This window comes from Carya illinoinensis, chromosome 14 (assembly GCF_018687715.1).
Source record: "Carya illinoinensis cultivar Pawnee chromosome 14, C.illinoinensisPawnee_v1, whole genome shotgun sequence".
Taxonomy (NCBI): domain Eukaryota; kingdom Viridiplantae; phylum Streptophyta; class Magnoliopsida; order Fagales; family Juglandaceae; genus Carya; species Carya illinoinensis.
In genome coordinates, this window is record NC_056765.1 from 24,408,645 (window position 1) to 24,425,867 (window position 17,223).

General features: G+C 33.0%; 1 protein-coding gene across 3 annotated transcripts; it reads left to right on the forward strand.

Annotated features, from left to right (window-relative positions):
• The first annotated feature begins 14,458 nt into the window (after nucleotides 1-14,458).
• LOC122293193 lies at nucleotides 14,459-16,737 on the forward strand. 3 transcript variants are annotated; one of them, XM_043101690.1, is made up of 2 exons: nucleotides 14,459-14,604; nucleotides 16,241-16,737. In XM_043101690.1, exons 1-2 carry the CDS (start codon nucleotides 14,515-14,517, stop codon nucleotides 16,487-16,489), a joined length of 339 nt encoding a protein of 112 aa, XP_042957624.1. In that variant the 5' UTR covers nucleotides 14,459-14,514; the 3' UTR covers nucleotides 16,490-16,737. The 3 variants fall into 3 exon arrangements, with proteins under 3 accessions (XP_042957624.1, XP_042957625.1, XP_042957626.1); XM_043101691.1 differs by having other exon boundaries at nucleotides 14,460-14,645; XM_043101692.1 differs by having other exon boundaries at nucleotides 14,460-14,641.
• The last annotated feature ends 486 nt before the right edge of the window (nucleotides 16,738-17,223 follow it).

Below are 17,223 nucleotides of genomic sequence, written 5' to 3' on the forward strand. Positions count from 1 at the left end.
GACTTGTATTGTTGCAAATAAGACTTGATGAATTGAATGAGTTACTGCCATACCTACTCAAGAGGTTTATATAGAGATAATCCTCCTTGAATTGCATGCTAATCTATGGTAACACTAGAGGAGGACTCGCACATCATCGTGCTTGGGAGAACTTCCTGATTTAGATCTATAAAACTATTTAATTTGGTTAATTTTCAATTGCCATTTTGGAGTTTCTTGTTACACACTTGTCTCTTTATGATCATATTGGTCTAGGTCAAATCATAAAAGGATATGTGCTTTGGTTGATAGCAAACAGTTTAGTATTTTGTAATTGTACTTGGGGCTTTCACCAATCAAATCAAACCAAAATGGTCTCAACGCAACGTTACATTTGTATATGAAAGAAAAGTTGGAACACAAATAGCAACGTTAGATCAACGATGCATATGTGAGTCATGACAATTATTTAATACATGACTAAAACACTAGGAGTTGATTTATCTATTGTCGTATGTCAACATCACTCTAAAAGATTTGAACTTCCACCTTACCATGAACATAATATTGGAGCCTCAAAACTATCCCATCTAAAATGTGTAACTTCTATAATAACTGGTCGATATTCGGAATTTGGTAGCATATTCCTAACTTATACGCTTCAAACACCCAAATTTATTTTACAAGGTTTGACAAATAATGTGATGGTTTTGAAAGCAAGACAAATAAACTTTCGTAAAACTTCAAATGAAACTACTAAATATTTGTTAAAATGGGATAGATTACTTTAGGAAGATGGTTTAATTTTGGGGACAAAAGCTTCTTTATATTTTCGGATGTTGTTTAATTTTGGGGACAAAAGATGGTTTAATTGTCTTCCGTTAAAGATATATATGAGGATGCAATATTGTTGATTTTTCTCTTTATTATAGAAAATATTTAGGGCAGATAACTATATGGGATCTCAATCTTTTTCACAAAGACATCCAAAATCATAAATATAAGACTTAAAATACTCCACTATTATTCATTATTTTATTATTACTTTTCTCTTACTTTTTGCTACTATTTACTACTATTTAATATTTTATTATTACTTTTTTCCTATTATTTACAGAATATTTAAAATCATCTCATTATCCAAATGCAGCCTATATCTTATTTGTTTTCTTTGTTTATTGAACTAAAAAATATTTGTTTCTTTGAACCTTATGAATAAAAGTAAAAATGTATGTGGGGCCCATCTACCCTATGGAGAAGTGGGTTGAGTTTATTTCATTTAGAAAGTGATAAGAACCACGCTTATAAATATCAAATTTTCAAACTCAATCCTATTTAAAGATTTAAATCTAACTCAGATTAATATTAAGTCATGATATTGGTCAGTGTAAGACTACCTGACTAAAAGTAATACTAGGTACAAATTCTAAATGTATAATCATTTTATAAAAATGTGGGACTCATCAAGAAAAAGTGATTTTTTTTCACACTTTTCCATTGTGGGTTCTATTTTTTTTTTATAAAGAACTTCTACGAGATTTGTACATTTGAGATTTATGCCTAGCATTACTCAACTCTACTAGATCATATTGATGCCTATGTAAAACGTTCATCAGCTGTTGAATCATCCAAGAAAAGTACATATTATGTGAATTTAATATCTCTAGTGAAATAATATCATATTAAAAACATTACGTGACTAGACAATAAGCTTTACATTGCCACCACCCAAATGTTTTCAAATCGAGATGTAGCTTGAGGGGTAGCTTGAGGCTTAGACGCAAGTAATGGAACTGACTCTCCATAAAATATTGAGTTTAAATCTCTCTTATCCTTCCTCGTTACATTTATCAATGCTTAGTATTTTGTGTTCATATTTTTATCATATTACTTATTTGATTTATATTTGTGAAGTCTTTTTAACATACCCAATTCATTTCCTCCTAAGTTAATCATATGGACAACAAGATTGACCAGGTAGAATGAAATCTCTTGTTTGATAATGAAATAATACAAAATCTCAAATAAAATTGCATATTGATCATTTGCATAATTTAGTAGATTTTATCACCTTTTAACTTTAAACTTTAGTGTAATTTTTTTTTTTTTGATTTTAGACTTTATTATTGTTATTTAAATTTTATTTCAGATTTGAAGAAAAGCAAGATTCTAATTTTAGCAGCTCATCGTCTAGGGACTCTCTCTCATTTAAATGAAGATTTTATTTGAATATAGTAGCTATTAAAATAAAAGAGACATGGTCAGAAGTTTTGAGCGGCTTGTGAATTTATGCGAGATGTATGTTGGGAGCTCTTGGACATGACATGCAGCAGCAGTTTGATTTGAAGGAAAGAGAGCAAGACGCAACACGAGGGGCTCTCGTTATTTACGAAGGTGGGACGCGAGATGCACGGTGAAGGAAGCTGGCGGCTTAACTTGGTACATGAAGACACACATACGGTTTGACTTGATTTTATTAGATCCATTTTGATTTTACGCGTGGAACATAGATGCAAGTTGAGAGCTCTTGGACGTGCGAGATGTAAGCTGGCGGTTTGGATTTTAGAAGCTACCATCCAAGTTTGATGTAGAGAGGAGATGCAAGCTGGGTTGTTGGGGAAAAGCAGACGCAAGCTGGATGAAATAGGAATAGTTTGTTTTTATCCGTTTTGAGTGCAACCCAGCAAAGGATGAAACACATTTCTTCTGGTTTGAATGAAGACGTGACAAGTACGTAGAAAAGAAAGGGGCAGCTATAGTCTTTGGTTTTGGCAAGGCACGAAACAGACGGAGGTATTTTTAAATTGTTTGGCTAGGATTCTATCAACGTAAAGAAGAACCACGCAGGGAAGAGGTGCAGATTTAATTTTCACTAGAAGGGGCAGGCTACGACTTAGAGATGAGATTGCAACTACAACAAGTATTTTTTTTTAGTGTTAATTTTCTTCCATTCTTCTCAACAAAATTATGATGAATTTGTTTATGTTGAATATAATTTTAGCATAAACTAAATTTCTTTATTTTAGGAAAATGTTGTAATCGAGTTTTGAACTATGCTGTTTTTCTATGCTAAATTGAAGTAATTCTCTTTCATGTTTATATGATTTATTCTAAACTTATTACTTCTAATTGACTGACCATTAATTAGATAATTTTGATCTTGTGATTTTCTATCAAAAGAGAGAATTATAGGATAGATCTTGGATATTTCGGCATAGGTAAATATAGAGATCGAAAGATTTGTATGAACCTATTTAGTATTAAAATCATTAGTCTTGATGCTTTCTTGCTTTATTAATTTACATACTCTTGTGTAAAATGATAAAAAATAATATTTTCAATTGATTATCAAAAGAGGTTTTTGGATTTTTTGGAGATTTCCTAACAAATAAATAGAATTAAATTTAATTAGTTAGATGAGTAAAGTATAGTGAGGATTAGGTGAAATCGATTTTCTAAAAGTTTTCTTTTTCATTAATTTGATCTTCGAACAACGACTTTCTTTTCCTTTAAATATTTTCTTTGAATTGATTTTGTTTCAATTACGATTACAAATAAGCGTAGTGAATTTTCTAAATAAAGTCGAGATTAATATAATTTTGATAGTTGTCAAAAGTAAGTTACCAATCCTTAAAAACGATACTCTTCTCATCACTTTACTATAAAATTATGATATTGTCTACTTGCAGTTTTGCACCGATCAAGTTTTTGACGTCGTTGCCGGGGATTGACTTATTCTTATTTTTACCAATATCGATACAAAGCAATCTTAGTTTTAATTTAAAATTTTTTATTTTTATTCTTATTTTTATTTTTTATTTTTTATTTTTTTATTTTTTATTTTTGTTCTTGTTCTACAGTTGTGTTTTTGACTTTAGATGCGTCATGTTAGATCTCATGACATTACTCCTTTTAATCAGGAGATTGAAAAAACTCTTAGATCACAAAGAAAAAAGAAAGTACTAGTAATGGCTGATAGACAACATGATGCACAGCCACGCATCTTGAAGAATTATATACGACCAGTTGTGAATGACAACTACTCGAGTATAAGATGCCAACCTATTAATGCCAACAATTTTGAACTCAAACCAGCCTTGATTAGCATGGTGCAACAAGTTCAATTTAGTGCCTCACCATTTGATGATCCCAATATTCATTTGGTGATATTTTTAGAGATTTGTGACATTGTAAAAATTAATGGTGTTACTGAAAACACTATTAGACTGCGATTGTTTCCTTTTTCTTTGAGGGACAAGGGAATAAGTTGGTTACAATATCTATAACCAAGAAGCATCACTAGTGGACAGGATATGGCTGAAAAGTTTCTTGCCAAATTCTTTCCATCTACAAAAACAATCTAACTCAAGAGTGAGATTGGTCAAATTAAGTAAAATGATTAAGAATCAATATGAAGCATGGGAAAGGTATAAAATTTGATTCGACATTGCCATCAACATGGATTGCTAGACTGGTTGCAAGTTCAGATGTTCTATAATGGGTTAAATGGACAAACTCGGACCATAGTTGATGTTCTTTCTAGTGGAACTTTAATGTCAAATTCAACTGAAGGTGCTACCTATCTTTTGGAAGAAATTGCCTCAAACAACTATCAATGGCCAATCGAAAGAACTATGGCTAAGAAAGTTGATTGGATTCATGAATTGGAGCTGTTAGCAGCCCTTTTAGCTCAAGTTGCTTTTCTATCCCATCAGGTTTCAGCTTTCACAACTCAAAGGATATTACAAAGTGCAGAATATGTTGCAGTTACAAGTATGACAGTTCCAAGTAATGAAGCAAGTCAAGAATAAGTTCAATACATCAGCAATCAGAACTACAACTGTCGTGGTAATCCTATGCCAAATTACCACTATCCAGGGTTTCGAAATCATGAAAATTTGTTGTATGAAAATACAAAGAATGTGCTGCAACCTCCTTTAGGATTTGATAGTCAACCAAGCGAGAAGAAGATGTCACTTGAGGATTCCATGATTTCCTTTGTTGAGGAAACAAAAACAAGGTTTAAAAAGACTGATTCACGGTTGGATAACATTGAAACTTATTGTAACAATATGGGAGCCACTATGAAGAATCTTGAAATACAAATTGGGCAACTGACCACAACCAGCTTGCTCAATAAAGAGAAACTTTTCCTAGCAGCACATAAGTGAATCCAAAAGAACAATGCAAAGCCATCACACTTACGAGTGAAAGAGAAATTGAGAGATCACCATCAAAGGAAACTAAGTCCACCTCTACAGCTCTAAACAATGGCCAAACCAAGAATAAAGTAGAAGAAGAGAAGATTATTGATGATACACTAAGAGAGACTGGCATACTTCTACCAATTTCATTTCCTGACAATCCTCCTATTCTCCCTACTCCACTTCCTTATCTTCAATATTTTCTACGTTTTTGGATATTTTTAAGAAAATTCACATAAATATTCATTTTGATTATGCTTTGGAACAAATGCCAAATTATTTCAAATTCATAAAGGACATCATTTCCAAGAAGCGAAGGTTGGAGAAGTTCGAATCAATAAAGCTTTTTGAAGAATGCAGAACTATTCTTCAAGAGCCTCAAAAATTAAAAGATTTGGAGAGTTTCACTTTGCCTTACATTATTGAAAATTCATTTTTTGATTAAGTTTTATGTGATCTTGGTGCCAACATTAATTTTACGCCATTTACTATTTACAGGAAATTAGGACTTGGAGAGATGAAACAAATAACCATTTCTATGCAACTAAAAAGCCAATCCATCAAGTATCCACGTGAAATCACAGAAGACATATTCATAAAGGTGGATAAATTTATTTTTCTTGCTGATTTTGTGGTGTTAGATATGGAGAAAGACCAAGAAGTCCTACTAATTTTTGGCCACTGAAAGGGTTTTAATTAATGTTCAAATTGGTGAATTAACATTGAAAGTAAATAAGGAAGAGGTTATGTTTAACATCTACCAAGCCATGAGATTTTTAGAAGATTTAAGCACTTGCTTTTAGGTAGATATCATTAAGTAATGTGTAGAAGAAGCATTTCAAGAAGATGTACCAGCCGATCACCTAGAACAATGTATCACCACCTCATCTCAAGTTTATAATTTTAATAATTCTGTTGTTTGTGATTTTGATTTACCTTTTGTTAGTGAAGAATTTCTCCACTATGTATTTGCCTTGGGAGCCTTGCAACAGGTTACATCACTTAACAATGAAGTGGAGAGGCTAGAACCGATGGTAGCAAAGCCGAATTCTGTAATTTCTAAAGAAAAGATGCAACAAACTACAACTCTAGAGTTGAAATTACCGGAGCATCTTCATTGTACATTTTTGAGTGATAGTTACACATTTTCAATGATTATTGCTGCATCACTCACACCTGAAGAAGAGAAAAAGCTGTTGCGTGTGTTACGAGAGCATAGAGTAGCCTTGCAATGGACTATTTCCGGTATAAAATATATAAGTCCCTCCATTTGCATGTACAAGATTTAAATAGAGGAACTTTACAAACCATCAATTAAACACCAAAGAAGATTAAATCCAGCAATGAAGAAACTTATGAGAACTGAAATTTTGAAGCTTCTTAATGTTGGAATTATCTATGCTATTTCAGACAGCTCATGGGTAAGTCCAGTGCAAGTTGTACCAACAAAGGGTAGAATGACGATGGTAAAAAACGATAACATTGAGTTTATTCCTACAAAAAAAGTCATGGGTTGGCGTGTATGCATGGATTACCACAAGTTAAACAAAGCAACAATGAATGATCATTTTCCACTTCCCTTCGTTGATTAGATGTTGGATTGATTGGCTCAATATTCCTACTATTGCTTCTTAGATGGTTATTTGGGATATAACCAGATTACCATAGCCCCTGAAGATCAGGAGAAAACTACATTCACATGCCCCTACAGAATATTTGCTTTTAGGAGGATGCCTTTCAGATTGTGCAATGCCCCAGCAACATTTCAGCATTGCATGATGGCCATCCATTTTTATATGGTGGAAGATATAATAGAGATTTTTATGGATGACTTTTCAATTTTTAGTACATCTTTTGATCATTATTTGCATAATTGAGCTATTGGTTTGCATAAATGTGAAGATAAAAATCTAGTCTTAAACTGGAAGAAATGTCATTTCATAATTCAAGAAGGGATCGTGCTTGGTCATAGAGTGTCATAGAAAAGAATTAGGGTTGATTGAACTAAAATTGTAACCATAGAAAAACTACCACCTCCAAAAAATGTGAAGGGAATCATAAGCTTTTTAGGACATGCAAGATTTTATAAAAGATTTATAAAAGATTTTTTCTAAACTCTCTAAACTTTTATGTAATATTTTTGAAAAAAATTTTGCATTTGACTTTGATGATATTTTTTTAAAGGCCTTTAATGCAAGGAGAAACTAATTTCAGCACCAGTTATGGCTATACCTAATTGGAGTTAATCTTTTGAAGTCATGTATGATGTAAGTGACTTTGCAATTGGAGCAATATTAGGACAAACGTGAGACAAACTGTTCAGGAACATCTATTACACAAGCTGGACATTGAATGAAACTCAATTAAATTATACAACAATTAAGAAGGAGATGGTTGCTATAGTGTTTGCTTGTGACAAATTTCAATCTTACCTCATTGGTACAAAGATAATAGTTTTCACTAATCATGCAGCAATTCGTTACTTGTTTGGCAAGAATGATGCTAAGCTTAGGCTGATTCGTTTGAATATAATTTGGAGATTCAACATAAGAAAAGAAGCAAAAATTCAATTGCTGATCATCTTTCTCAGTTAGAGCAAGAGGAAGTAAGACTAGATTTAGTGATCCAAGAAGTATTCCCTGATGAGCAGCTATTTACATGTGAGATCAAGTTTCATTGGCATACTAATACTGTAAACTACCTATCTTGTAAAGTATTGCCACCAGATTTCCCTTACCACCAATGAAAGAAATTTCTGCATGATGTGAAATATTATCTTTGGGATGAGCTTTTGTTGTTCAAAAGATGCCCTGATCAAATCATCCGAAGATGTGTACTAGAAGAAGAGATGAAAGCTATTCTCCATCATTACAATTTCTCACCATATGAGGACACTCTGGAGCAACACGAACAGCAGTTAAGGTATTTCAAAGTGGTTTCTTTTGGCCTTCTATTATTCGTGATAATTATATGATTGAACTATAATATTGTGATTATTTTACACTTAAATTCGAGTCAATCACACTTTTTTTAATAGTAATTGATTGAGTTGGGCATCGATAAATCAATTTTAATTCAATTGATAATAGTCTAATTTTATGATCTTAATCTTTCATTTATTACATGAAATTGAGAAAGTTAATTGTTGTGCATATATGCAGGTGGCCATTCGAAAATTTCAAAGCTCACATTGCAAATTTCAAAAGCTTCTTGAAGGTGAACCCCACATACACCCCATCATGTGACCCCTACGTCAACTTATGGAGAAAAGGATTGCTTGCTTGAAAATCTTCCATTTCATACCATGTGGTCCAAGATATTTCATAGAACATTAATTTACAGAAGGCACTTATGGAAAGGGAAAGGCATTTATAGAAAAGCACACTTACGCAATGCCCATTTGCTCCATACAGAATTTAATCGCACTAGTCACGCCTCAATCAATTTATGGAAAACCTCACTCTTCAACATAGATACAAAAGAAGTATTAATTGAGAATCCAGCTTTTTGAACGTGGACCCCGCAACATGTTGAAGCAACATATATCTTCATTCTGGGTGTATAAAGTTTAAACATGTTTTACCACATGGGTAAAGAGCCATTGACTGAACACCAATTCTCTCAAACATGCAGACAACAAGCTTTCTACGTGGACAACTTTAGACTTGGCATGCAACACAGCTTCTTGCTTGAAAATGGACGTATGCTTATCTTCAAAGTGGACTCACCTTGACTCTTCTTCAACTTAAAGCACAACATGTAAATCACGCGGAAAAGGCAGGACTCATTTTGACTCTACAAGCTAGCTTGTCTTCAAGTGGACCCCACGGCCTTGACTTTTCAACTTCATTTCGGAAACTCCTCCTCCATGCCTACGTCAAGAGCAAATTATGGAGATCATACTGCACCTCACAGTTCATTTACGTTAAGGCTGCACTTTCAAAGTTTACAGAAAGCACTCCACAATCCAGCCATGCCTTTCACTTCACACATTTCACTCCACACTATAGCAGAGCACATTTTTGCTTTTTCTAGGACACATGATTATTGAAGGTAGAAAAGCTCTCAACATGTACAGTTGCTGCTAGAGGGAATTCATGGTTACATAGCAGAAGAAAAAAATCATGCTTGCTCCCTTTCGAAGGCTCTTGGTCTGTGTGCATAGAAAGGAAACTCTTTTGTTACCTCAAAGATGGGAGAAAATAGAAGAAGATGGGAGAAAATCAATTGGCTTTGGCTGGAGAGTTCATGAGGACTTCTTAAGACCCAATTTTCCTTTCTAAGTTTTCAGCTTTTATAGTTCATTGCCTTCTGTTTAATTCAAGCATTTGTTTACATTGCACTTACATTTAAATTGTTTTCACTTAGTTTGTTTTCAGTTTCAGCGTAATACTTTCAGCAGTTATTGTATTTGGGTTCATTTTCGGTAGTGTGCAATTCTCCTTCCAGTGATTTTCAATTACCTTCAAGCATATTCTTGCTTGATTTACGTTGGTTGTTTGGATGTGCATTGGATTATTTTCATTGGTGATGATTAGTATAAGTAGTGCAATTTTTTTGGGGTTAGATTGAACTTTATTGAATGGAAAATAGTGGCTTTTTGATTTGCACACATAGTGTTTGATGAAATGTCCCTTATAACGTAATTTTCATGAACTTCTTTTTATTGTTTGGAAACATTAGATTAGATGATATTGATGAATGTGGTTTAGCTTCTTAAGCGATGATAATCATAATTTAATCAATGCATGTTCACGAATCCACTTAATGTATGGAAGCGAATGAAGTAGCGTCAAGGTGCATTAAAGCGGAAATTTCTTACATGTTAGCTAAATATTTCCCATTCGTCACTCGTGTTTAATGCATCATTTTATTTACTTTTCTTGCATATTTTTAACACTCATTCACCATCTTATGCAAAAAGAAATGAGGGTATTTTTTATAATACCCAAGAATCAATTCTTATTGTAGATAGCCTTAGTTAATAATTTTATTTTATTTTCGATTGTGAATGAATTTGCACTTTAAACTAATCGTTCCTTGAGGAAATGACTTAGGAACTTCCTACTATTACTTGACAACTCTTATACTTGGGAGTAACTCTTAAAACAATTTTTAAGGCGAGTCATTATACTTTGGTGAAAACTTGTGGCTGGTGCTGACGTATGGGAAATATTTCAAGGCATTAGGAGTTACCATTGAAAAATATCTTAGAGGTTGGGTTATTTGATGTTTGGGGAATAAATTTTATGGGTCATTTTCCTTCTTCTTTTGGCTTCATTTATACTTTATTTACAGTTGATTATGTGTCAAAATGGGTGGAAGCAATTGTTACAACAACAAACGATGCAAAAGTAGTACTCAAATTTCTGCATAAGAATATATTTACAACATTTGGTACTTCATGAGCTATTATTAGTGATGAAGGAACCCACTTTTGCAACAAATTGTTTGACAACCTTCTTTGTAATTATGGTGTGAAGCACAAGATAGCACTTAGCTACCATCCTCAAACTAATGGCCAAGCTGAAATTTCAAATCGAGAAATTAAAAATATTCTTGAGAAGACTGTCAACACCAATAGGATGGATTGGACAAAGAAGCTCGATGATATTTTTTGGGTATACCATACAGCTTTTAAAACACCTATCATGATGTCTCCTTATCGATTAGTATTTGGAAATACGTGTCATCTCCCTATTGAGTTGGATTATAAAGCTTATTGGATTGTAAAGAAGTTTAATATTGATTTGGAGGCATTAGGGGAAAAGCGACTTCTTAAATTGAATGAGATGGATAAGTTCCAGAATGATGCTTATGAAAATGCAAAGATCTACAAAGAACGGACGAAGAAGTGGCATGACAAATATATTCTTAGGAGTGAGTTTGCATCATGACAACATGTTTTACTCTTCAATTCATGACTTAAAGTCTTTCCTGGCAAGTTAAAATAAAGATAGACAAGTCCTTGTACAATTTACAAAATTTCCTCTTTTGGAGCAATAGACTTGAAGGATAAGACAAGAAATATATTCAGAATTAACGGTTAGAGATTAAAGCACTATTATGGAGAACAATTGAAGAGGAACTATATAGTTATTCCTCTTGGAGATCTTAATTGATAAAGATTAAAAAGTTTAGTTGTAGACTTTAAAACAAGTGCTTATGGGAGGCAACTCATATAACTTTCTTTTATTCTCTTATTTTTATTTTTTGAATAATTTGGATTTTGATGTAGGTTTATTTAGCAAGAATAAAGAGCTGAAATTGTAAACTACAGTTGATCCACCATAAAACTAGAGAAGTTCTTTTCATTTCTTCAATCTTTCTCACTTTTGAATTACAATAAAGACGTTGTTTAGTTTAAATTTGGGGGTGTAAACTCCTATTATCATTTGGTTTATTTGATTTTATTTTTTATTTGTTATTTATTTATTTATTTCTTCTTCTTTTTTTACTTGTGATTTTATAAGTCTTCAATTGTTGGATTCTCTTACCAAGCATGTATTTGAATATGATTTAATTCTCTATGACTCTAAAATTTGTGATTGAGGATGGGACTGAGAAAAATTTGCAAAAATTCATTTTATGTCAAGTGGAGTTTTGTGGGTATTTTGATTTAAATCTTTGTCCTTGAATATAATTAAGCATATAGTCATTTTTTTTTTTTAATTCCATTTTATTTATGAAGAGGAGTTGAATTAACTGGGTCAATGAAGTTCAGTCTTACTTTACTCTAGAATCTGTTGATGGATCCTTGAGGTGAAATCTTACTTGATACCAAATATTAGAGAAATGATCTAGGCATTTTTTTGTCATAACCAAAAAAAAATTTTCCCAACCGTCCTAGTTATCATGCCATCATTGCATGGTATATTTCCATAGTCAACTCCCTTGAACCTTATTTTACATAAACATTTATTTGTTCTTTTAACTACATAAACCATTCTCATTCTAAGCATGAAAAACCATGAATTTACCTTTTACAATTTAAGAAAATAGTTTGATAAAAATTTACATTTAAAGAGAAAGTTAGTTCAAAGGCAATTATCCACATTATGTTTGCTCAGTTTGATCAAAGTGTGAAAAAAAAGTGAACAACCAAAAAAACTAAAAAAAAAAAAAGGAAAAAAAAAAGCTGAAGTGGTTAAAAATTGGAAAAGGCTTCAAGAACCGAGGTGGCTGAACAAAAAAAAAAAAATTAGAGAAAACTCAATAAGTGAAGTGTGGATCACTTCAGATTTTGTTAAATGTGTACTTGGTTTTACTTCATTGATTACAGGGACAATAATGTTATCAGTATGAGCATATAGTCGAGAAAAAATTATGGTTTGAATCCTGTGGATATCTCTTTTATTGTTCTTTCCACCAAGTATTTTTTCAATTTGTTTCAATTTTCCTTATCCATTTCTTTCTTAGCCCTCACCTCGTGATCTATCATTTCCAATTGATTATCAAAAGAGGCTTTTGGATGCTTTTGAAGATTTGCTAATAAATAGAGAGAATTAAATTCAATTAGTTAGATACACAAAGCATAGTGAGAGATTAGATTAAATCGATTTTCTAAAAGTTTTCTTTCTCATTAATTTGATTTTTGAACAATAGCTTTCTTTTCCTTTAAATATTTTCTTTGAATTGATTTTATTTCAAATTGCAATTACAAACAATCTAAGTGACTTTTCTAAATAAAATCAAGATTAATATAATTTTGATACTTATTAAAAGTAAGTTACCAATTCCTAAGGACGATATTCTTCTCATCACTTTATTATAAAATTATGATATTGTATATTTACAGTTTTGAACCGATCACATAGAATAAACAATTTCCATAAGGTAAAGAACATAAAAAGAAGAAAAACTTATTTTTCTTGTTTTAGCATTGAAACCTAAGTATTGATTGCTACAAAGTATATGTGAGGATGTCACAGCCAAAGGAAGAAGCTGAAATTTGGGCAAGAAGTACATGGCCATGGGCCAACATTTATTTTCCTATTATGTTATTAGTTGCTTTTATTTTATTTTATTTCGGATTATAACAGATATTGGACCTTGGTCCGAAACTTTTGAATCCTTTGCATTTAATTTTCCTATTATCTAGGTAATCCCAATTTGGGGATTTCAATATGTAAGGAGCATTCCCTTCTCAGAAGGGACCCGTTGAAATACACTAGAAACTTTAGCTTTCTTATTCATTCATTCATTCATTCTTCTTCTTTGTTGGAGGTGCTCCCCTCAACGTTAGCGATCCTCAATGTATTTGATCAAATACCTTAGAAGTGTTAACAATTGGTATCAAAATAAAAATTACATCACGAGTTCAAGTCACGAATGGGGCAACTTATAGACTAGATTAAAGAGCCTTGGTACTCTGTATGGGCATAGTGTTGAATTATTGAATACTTATAGATTAGTGAAATCGCTAAAAGAGAAATTTAGATTGCCGTCACCCCAATTGGTGTGGATCTCCGCCATCCTATAGTTGGGTTTGTCTATAGCCACTCTAGTAACGAGACCTAAAATGGCGGCATATCACCTCAATTGGAGTGGTTTGACTGTCTTTCTTTAATTTTTAATTTTTAATTTTGAATTTAAGATATTAATTTGTGAAATCTGGTTTAAATGTGTATATATTAGCATTAAGTAGAAAGCTTAGACATAACTTTAAAGATAATCCTAGCCTGAGGGTAAATTTAAGAGTTAAATATAAAGAGTAATGTTAAATATAGTTTTAGAATATGTAAGTCCCACACATTATATTTAAAACGAAGTAAGGTTCATCATTAAAAAAAAAAATTATATGGATTTCAAATTTATTCACTTCTTTTAAAGAAAGTGTGTAGGATTTGCACAATACAAGTATTATTAATAAAATATAAAATATTTAAAATATTAAATTTTTTTAGCTTCACTTAGTTCTCCATAACAGGCCACCCGGGAGATCCGAAATTAATGTCGAACAGGGCCCCGCACCCCGCTGCCCTCCCCCCTCTACCCGCTCATAGTGCTATATTGTTTAAATGTGAGACTTATATTGCCTACGCCTTCTATATAAAAAGCCATTAGATTACACTATAACTTATATAAAATATACACTAATAAATTTAAAAACTGCTCTTTTATTTTAAATTATAATCATATTTACGAATTTAAATTTTATAATTTAGATACAAAAATATGTTTTCGGTCACTTCTAAATTTAGGAATATTTTTTTAACCCAATGGGCTGTAGGTACTGTTGGAGTGGGCGGGGGTATAAAGACTACCCCAGCATTTGCAAGGGTGGGGTGAGGGGAACCTTCCCCGCATATGCGGGTAGCACCCATGGCCCATGGAAGGCCCATTGTATCATGCCTCGTCTATCCGAAACTCCTCGATTCGAAGTGATTGGTTGTCCTTAGCTGTTTGGTTGCAGAGAAAGGTAAGAGGGAAAAGCGAAACAACTCTTTGATTTACGGGTAGGTTAGTGCTCCTTCACTGTCCCAGTACTAACATCCTATTAGCTCATTTTGATTCGAGAGCTCTGTCATTGTATTTGTTTCCATTGTTCTCTTTGATTCTTCATGTTTTCTCCGCTAGGAAACGGTTTTTCTGGATTTGTGATTCATATTTCGGTTGGGCGTATGGGGACTGGAATATTGGGTTTATTGCTTAACTGTTGTAATCTAACTTGTCTGATTAATTGGTATAATTTGAACACCGACTTCAGTTCTTGTTTCTGATACTCGCGGTTCTGTTAATCCCACTTTTCTGTGTGGCCGCTGAGAAATGGTCGGAAGCAAGAAAAAATTAAACGTGATCTTTACAAAAACAGAAAAAAAAAAAAAAATCGTTTAACTTAGTGTCCGTGGATTTGGGTTAATGATGAACCGGGGTTGGTTGAGAATCAGAAGTATTTTCTGACATTTATTGCTCGAATTTGCATGACGCGATCTGTTTCTTTGATTTATCAAACTAGGGTTGATACATAGGAAATTTACATGATGTCTTCTGAGTTATCTCATTTCCATTCTTTCTTCTTCTTTTTTTCAATTTGGATGGAATATGATTCACTTCTCCTGAGAGACTAGTTAATGGATGTGAATCATATCTCCTGCAACTAAGTAAATACTGGTGGTTAGGGCTCAATTTGTTTAGTTCAGTTAAGTGGAATTCTGGCAATCTCAATGCTAACTCGATGGAGATGTGAATTTTTGCCTGAAAAACGGTTTACAGTGTATTTCTTGGTCGTTGTAACCTTTTTAGTATTTGCCTCATGTTGCGAATGGATTACCATTATGCAAAGCCGTTCTGTATTTCTGTTCATCCTTCTCTCATGTTATAGTTTTTCACATGTATTAAATGATCTACTTAAATCTCTTGGAAGTGAAGCTCTGATGCAACCTTGTGCTTTTGCAGCTTCTATTTGTAAGCCTTACTCGTTTTTTTTTTTTTTTCCTCTCTTATTTGTTTTGGTTTTTTTGTGTGTGTGTGTGTGTGTGTTTGAGGGGGGCGGGCGGGCGGGCGGCGTTCTTAGATTTCCAATTCACAGTATTTGAAATCTTTGGGTGCCAATGAGTTGTTCATTATAATGAATGTTGGCCAGCAGCATCTGTGAACGTCAAAGTATTGTGCTCTGACCTTTTTTTTCCTGTCAACTGCTTAGCTTTGTCAAAAAGGCCTTTCTGTCAAAATGCATTATCTATCTCTGCTTCCTTCATATGTTTCAACCAAAATTTTTAGATGTAACTCTAGGAATCTTGTCAAGGTGGCACTTTTAATAAGACAATCAATTTATCAATACGAGCTCCACATTGATGCAATGGTGTCGGACCATATTGTGGATTGTTGCAATGATATGCAACGGGGTGGTTCCCCCACTGTCATTAACAGCCGTTAGCATGAATAGTTAGCTAGATGCAATTATAAATTTGTTTGCTTCTTTGCTTCTTGTATATGTACTTGGCTATGCCTTTGCAATCATAGAATCTTTGGTTGGTTATTAAAAGGAAAGCATTATTTTGTTTGCTTATGGAATGTGCCTCTTGTTGACTGGTTTATTTATTTGTTTTTTTAAGCTGGAAGTCGGCATGGGAAATCGACCCGTGAAGCAACAAAAAAGGGAAGAGGTACTATTGAAGATTGTGCCTCCTCTGGATCCTGCATATGCTCGGTGGCTTGCTCGGGACATTGAGCGGATGCATGGCTATACTCCAAGAAATCCGCGTGCTGTGAAGCCGCCAGAACATTATATCGAATACATGCGCTTGAATGGATGGTTGGATGTGGATTTGGATGATCCTGATCTCGCCCATTTATTCAAGTAATTAATCAAGTACTTATCCAAAAAAATTCCAGTTCAAATGTAGCTTAAATATAAAGTACCAGTCGGTTGGAAAGTTGGGGAGGCGATAGGCCTTGGCTTGTAGAAGTCGGCCAGTTGTAGTTTTGTTTGCTCTATGTGCATTATTACAAGGTGTTCTGAATTCTGATAAGGCTCCTGAACAGCATCTTATATATATATATATATATATATATATATATCTTCTTGTTTCTGAGAAGATAGTTTTCATAATTGAAGTCTATCCTTACCAAGATCCAAAGCTGTTGTGTTTTGACCAAATTAATACAATCAACAAAATGTAGAATTAAAGCATCGTCCTTCGCACGCTGTAGTTGAAAAGGAAAGGCTGAGATGAGCAAATTATAGTGTCTTTTCGTGAAGTTATTATTCGAGGACCAGATGTTAGGTTTGACTCTCCTAATCTCATTCGTTATGACGTTCACATGCAAGATTAGATGGCTGCATGAAGCCCCCAGCCTAGGAAATGCTTCCATGGCGAGGTGTTCAAAGCAAAGTCTGGCCAATGTGAAAGAATGTTTTTTTATTATTCTTTTGATTAAGATCTTTTTATCGTAAAACAAATAGTTAAGTGTTTGTTTGAAAAAAGTTTCTATCTCAAAATTTTTATTTAATTTCTTTTCTTTCTCAAATATCATTTAAATATAAACATTTTAAAATTAATTATTATAATTTTTTAAATCTCTAAATAAAAATAAT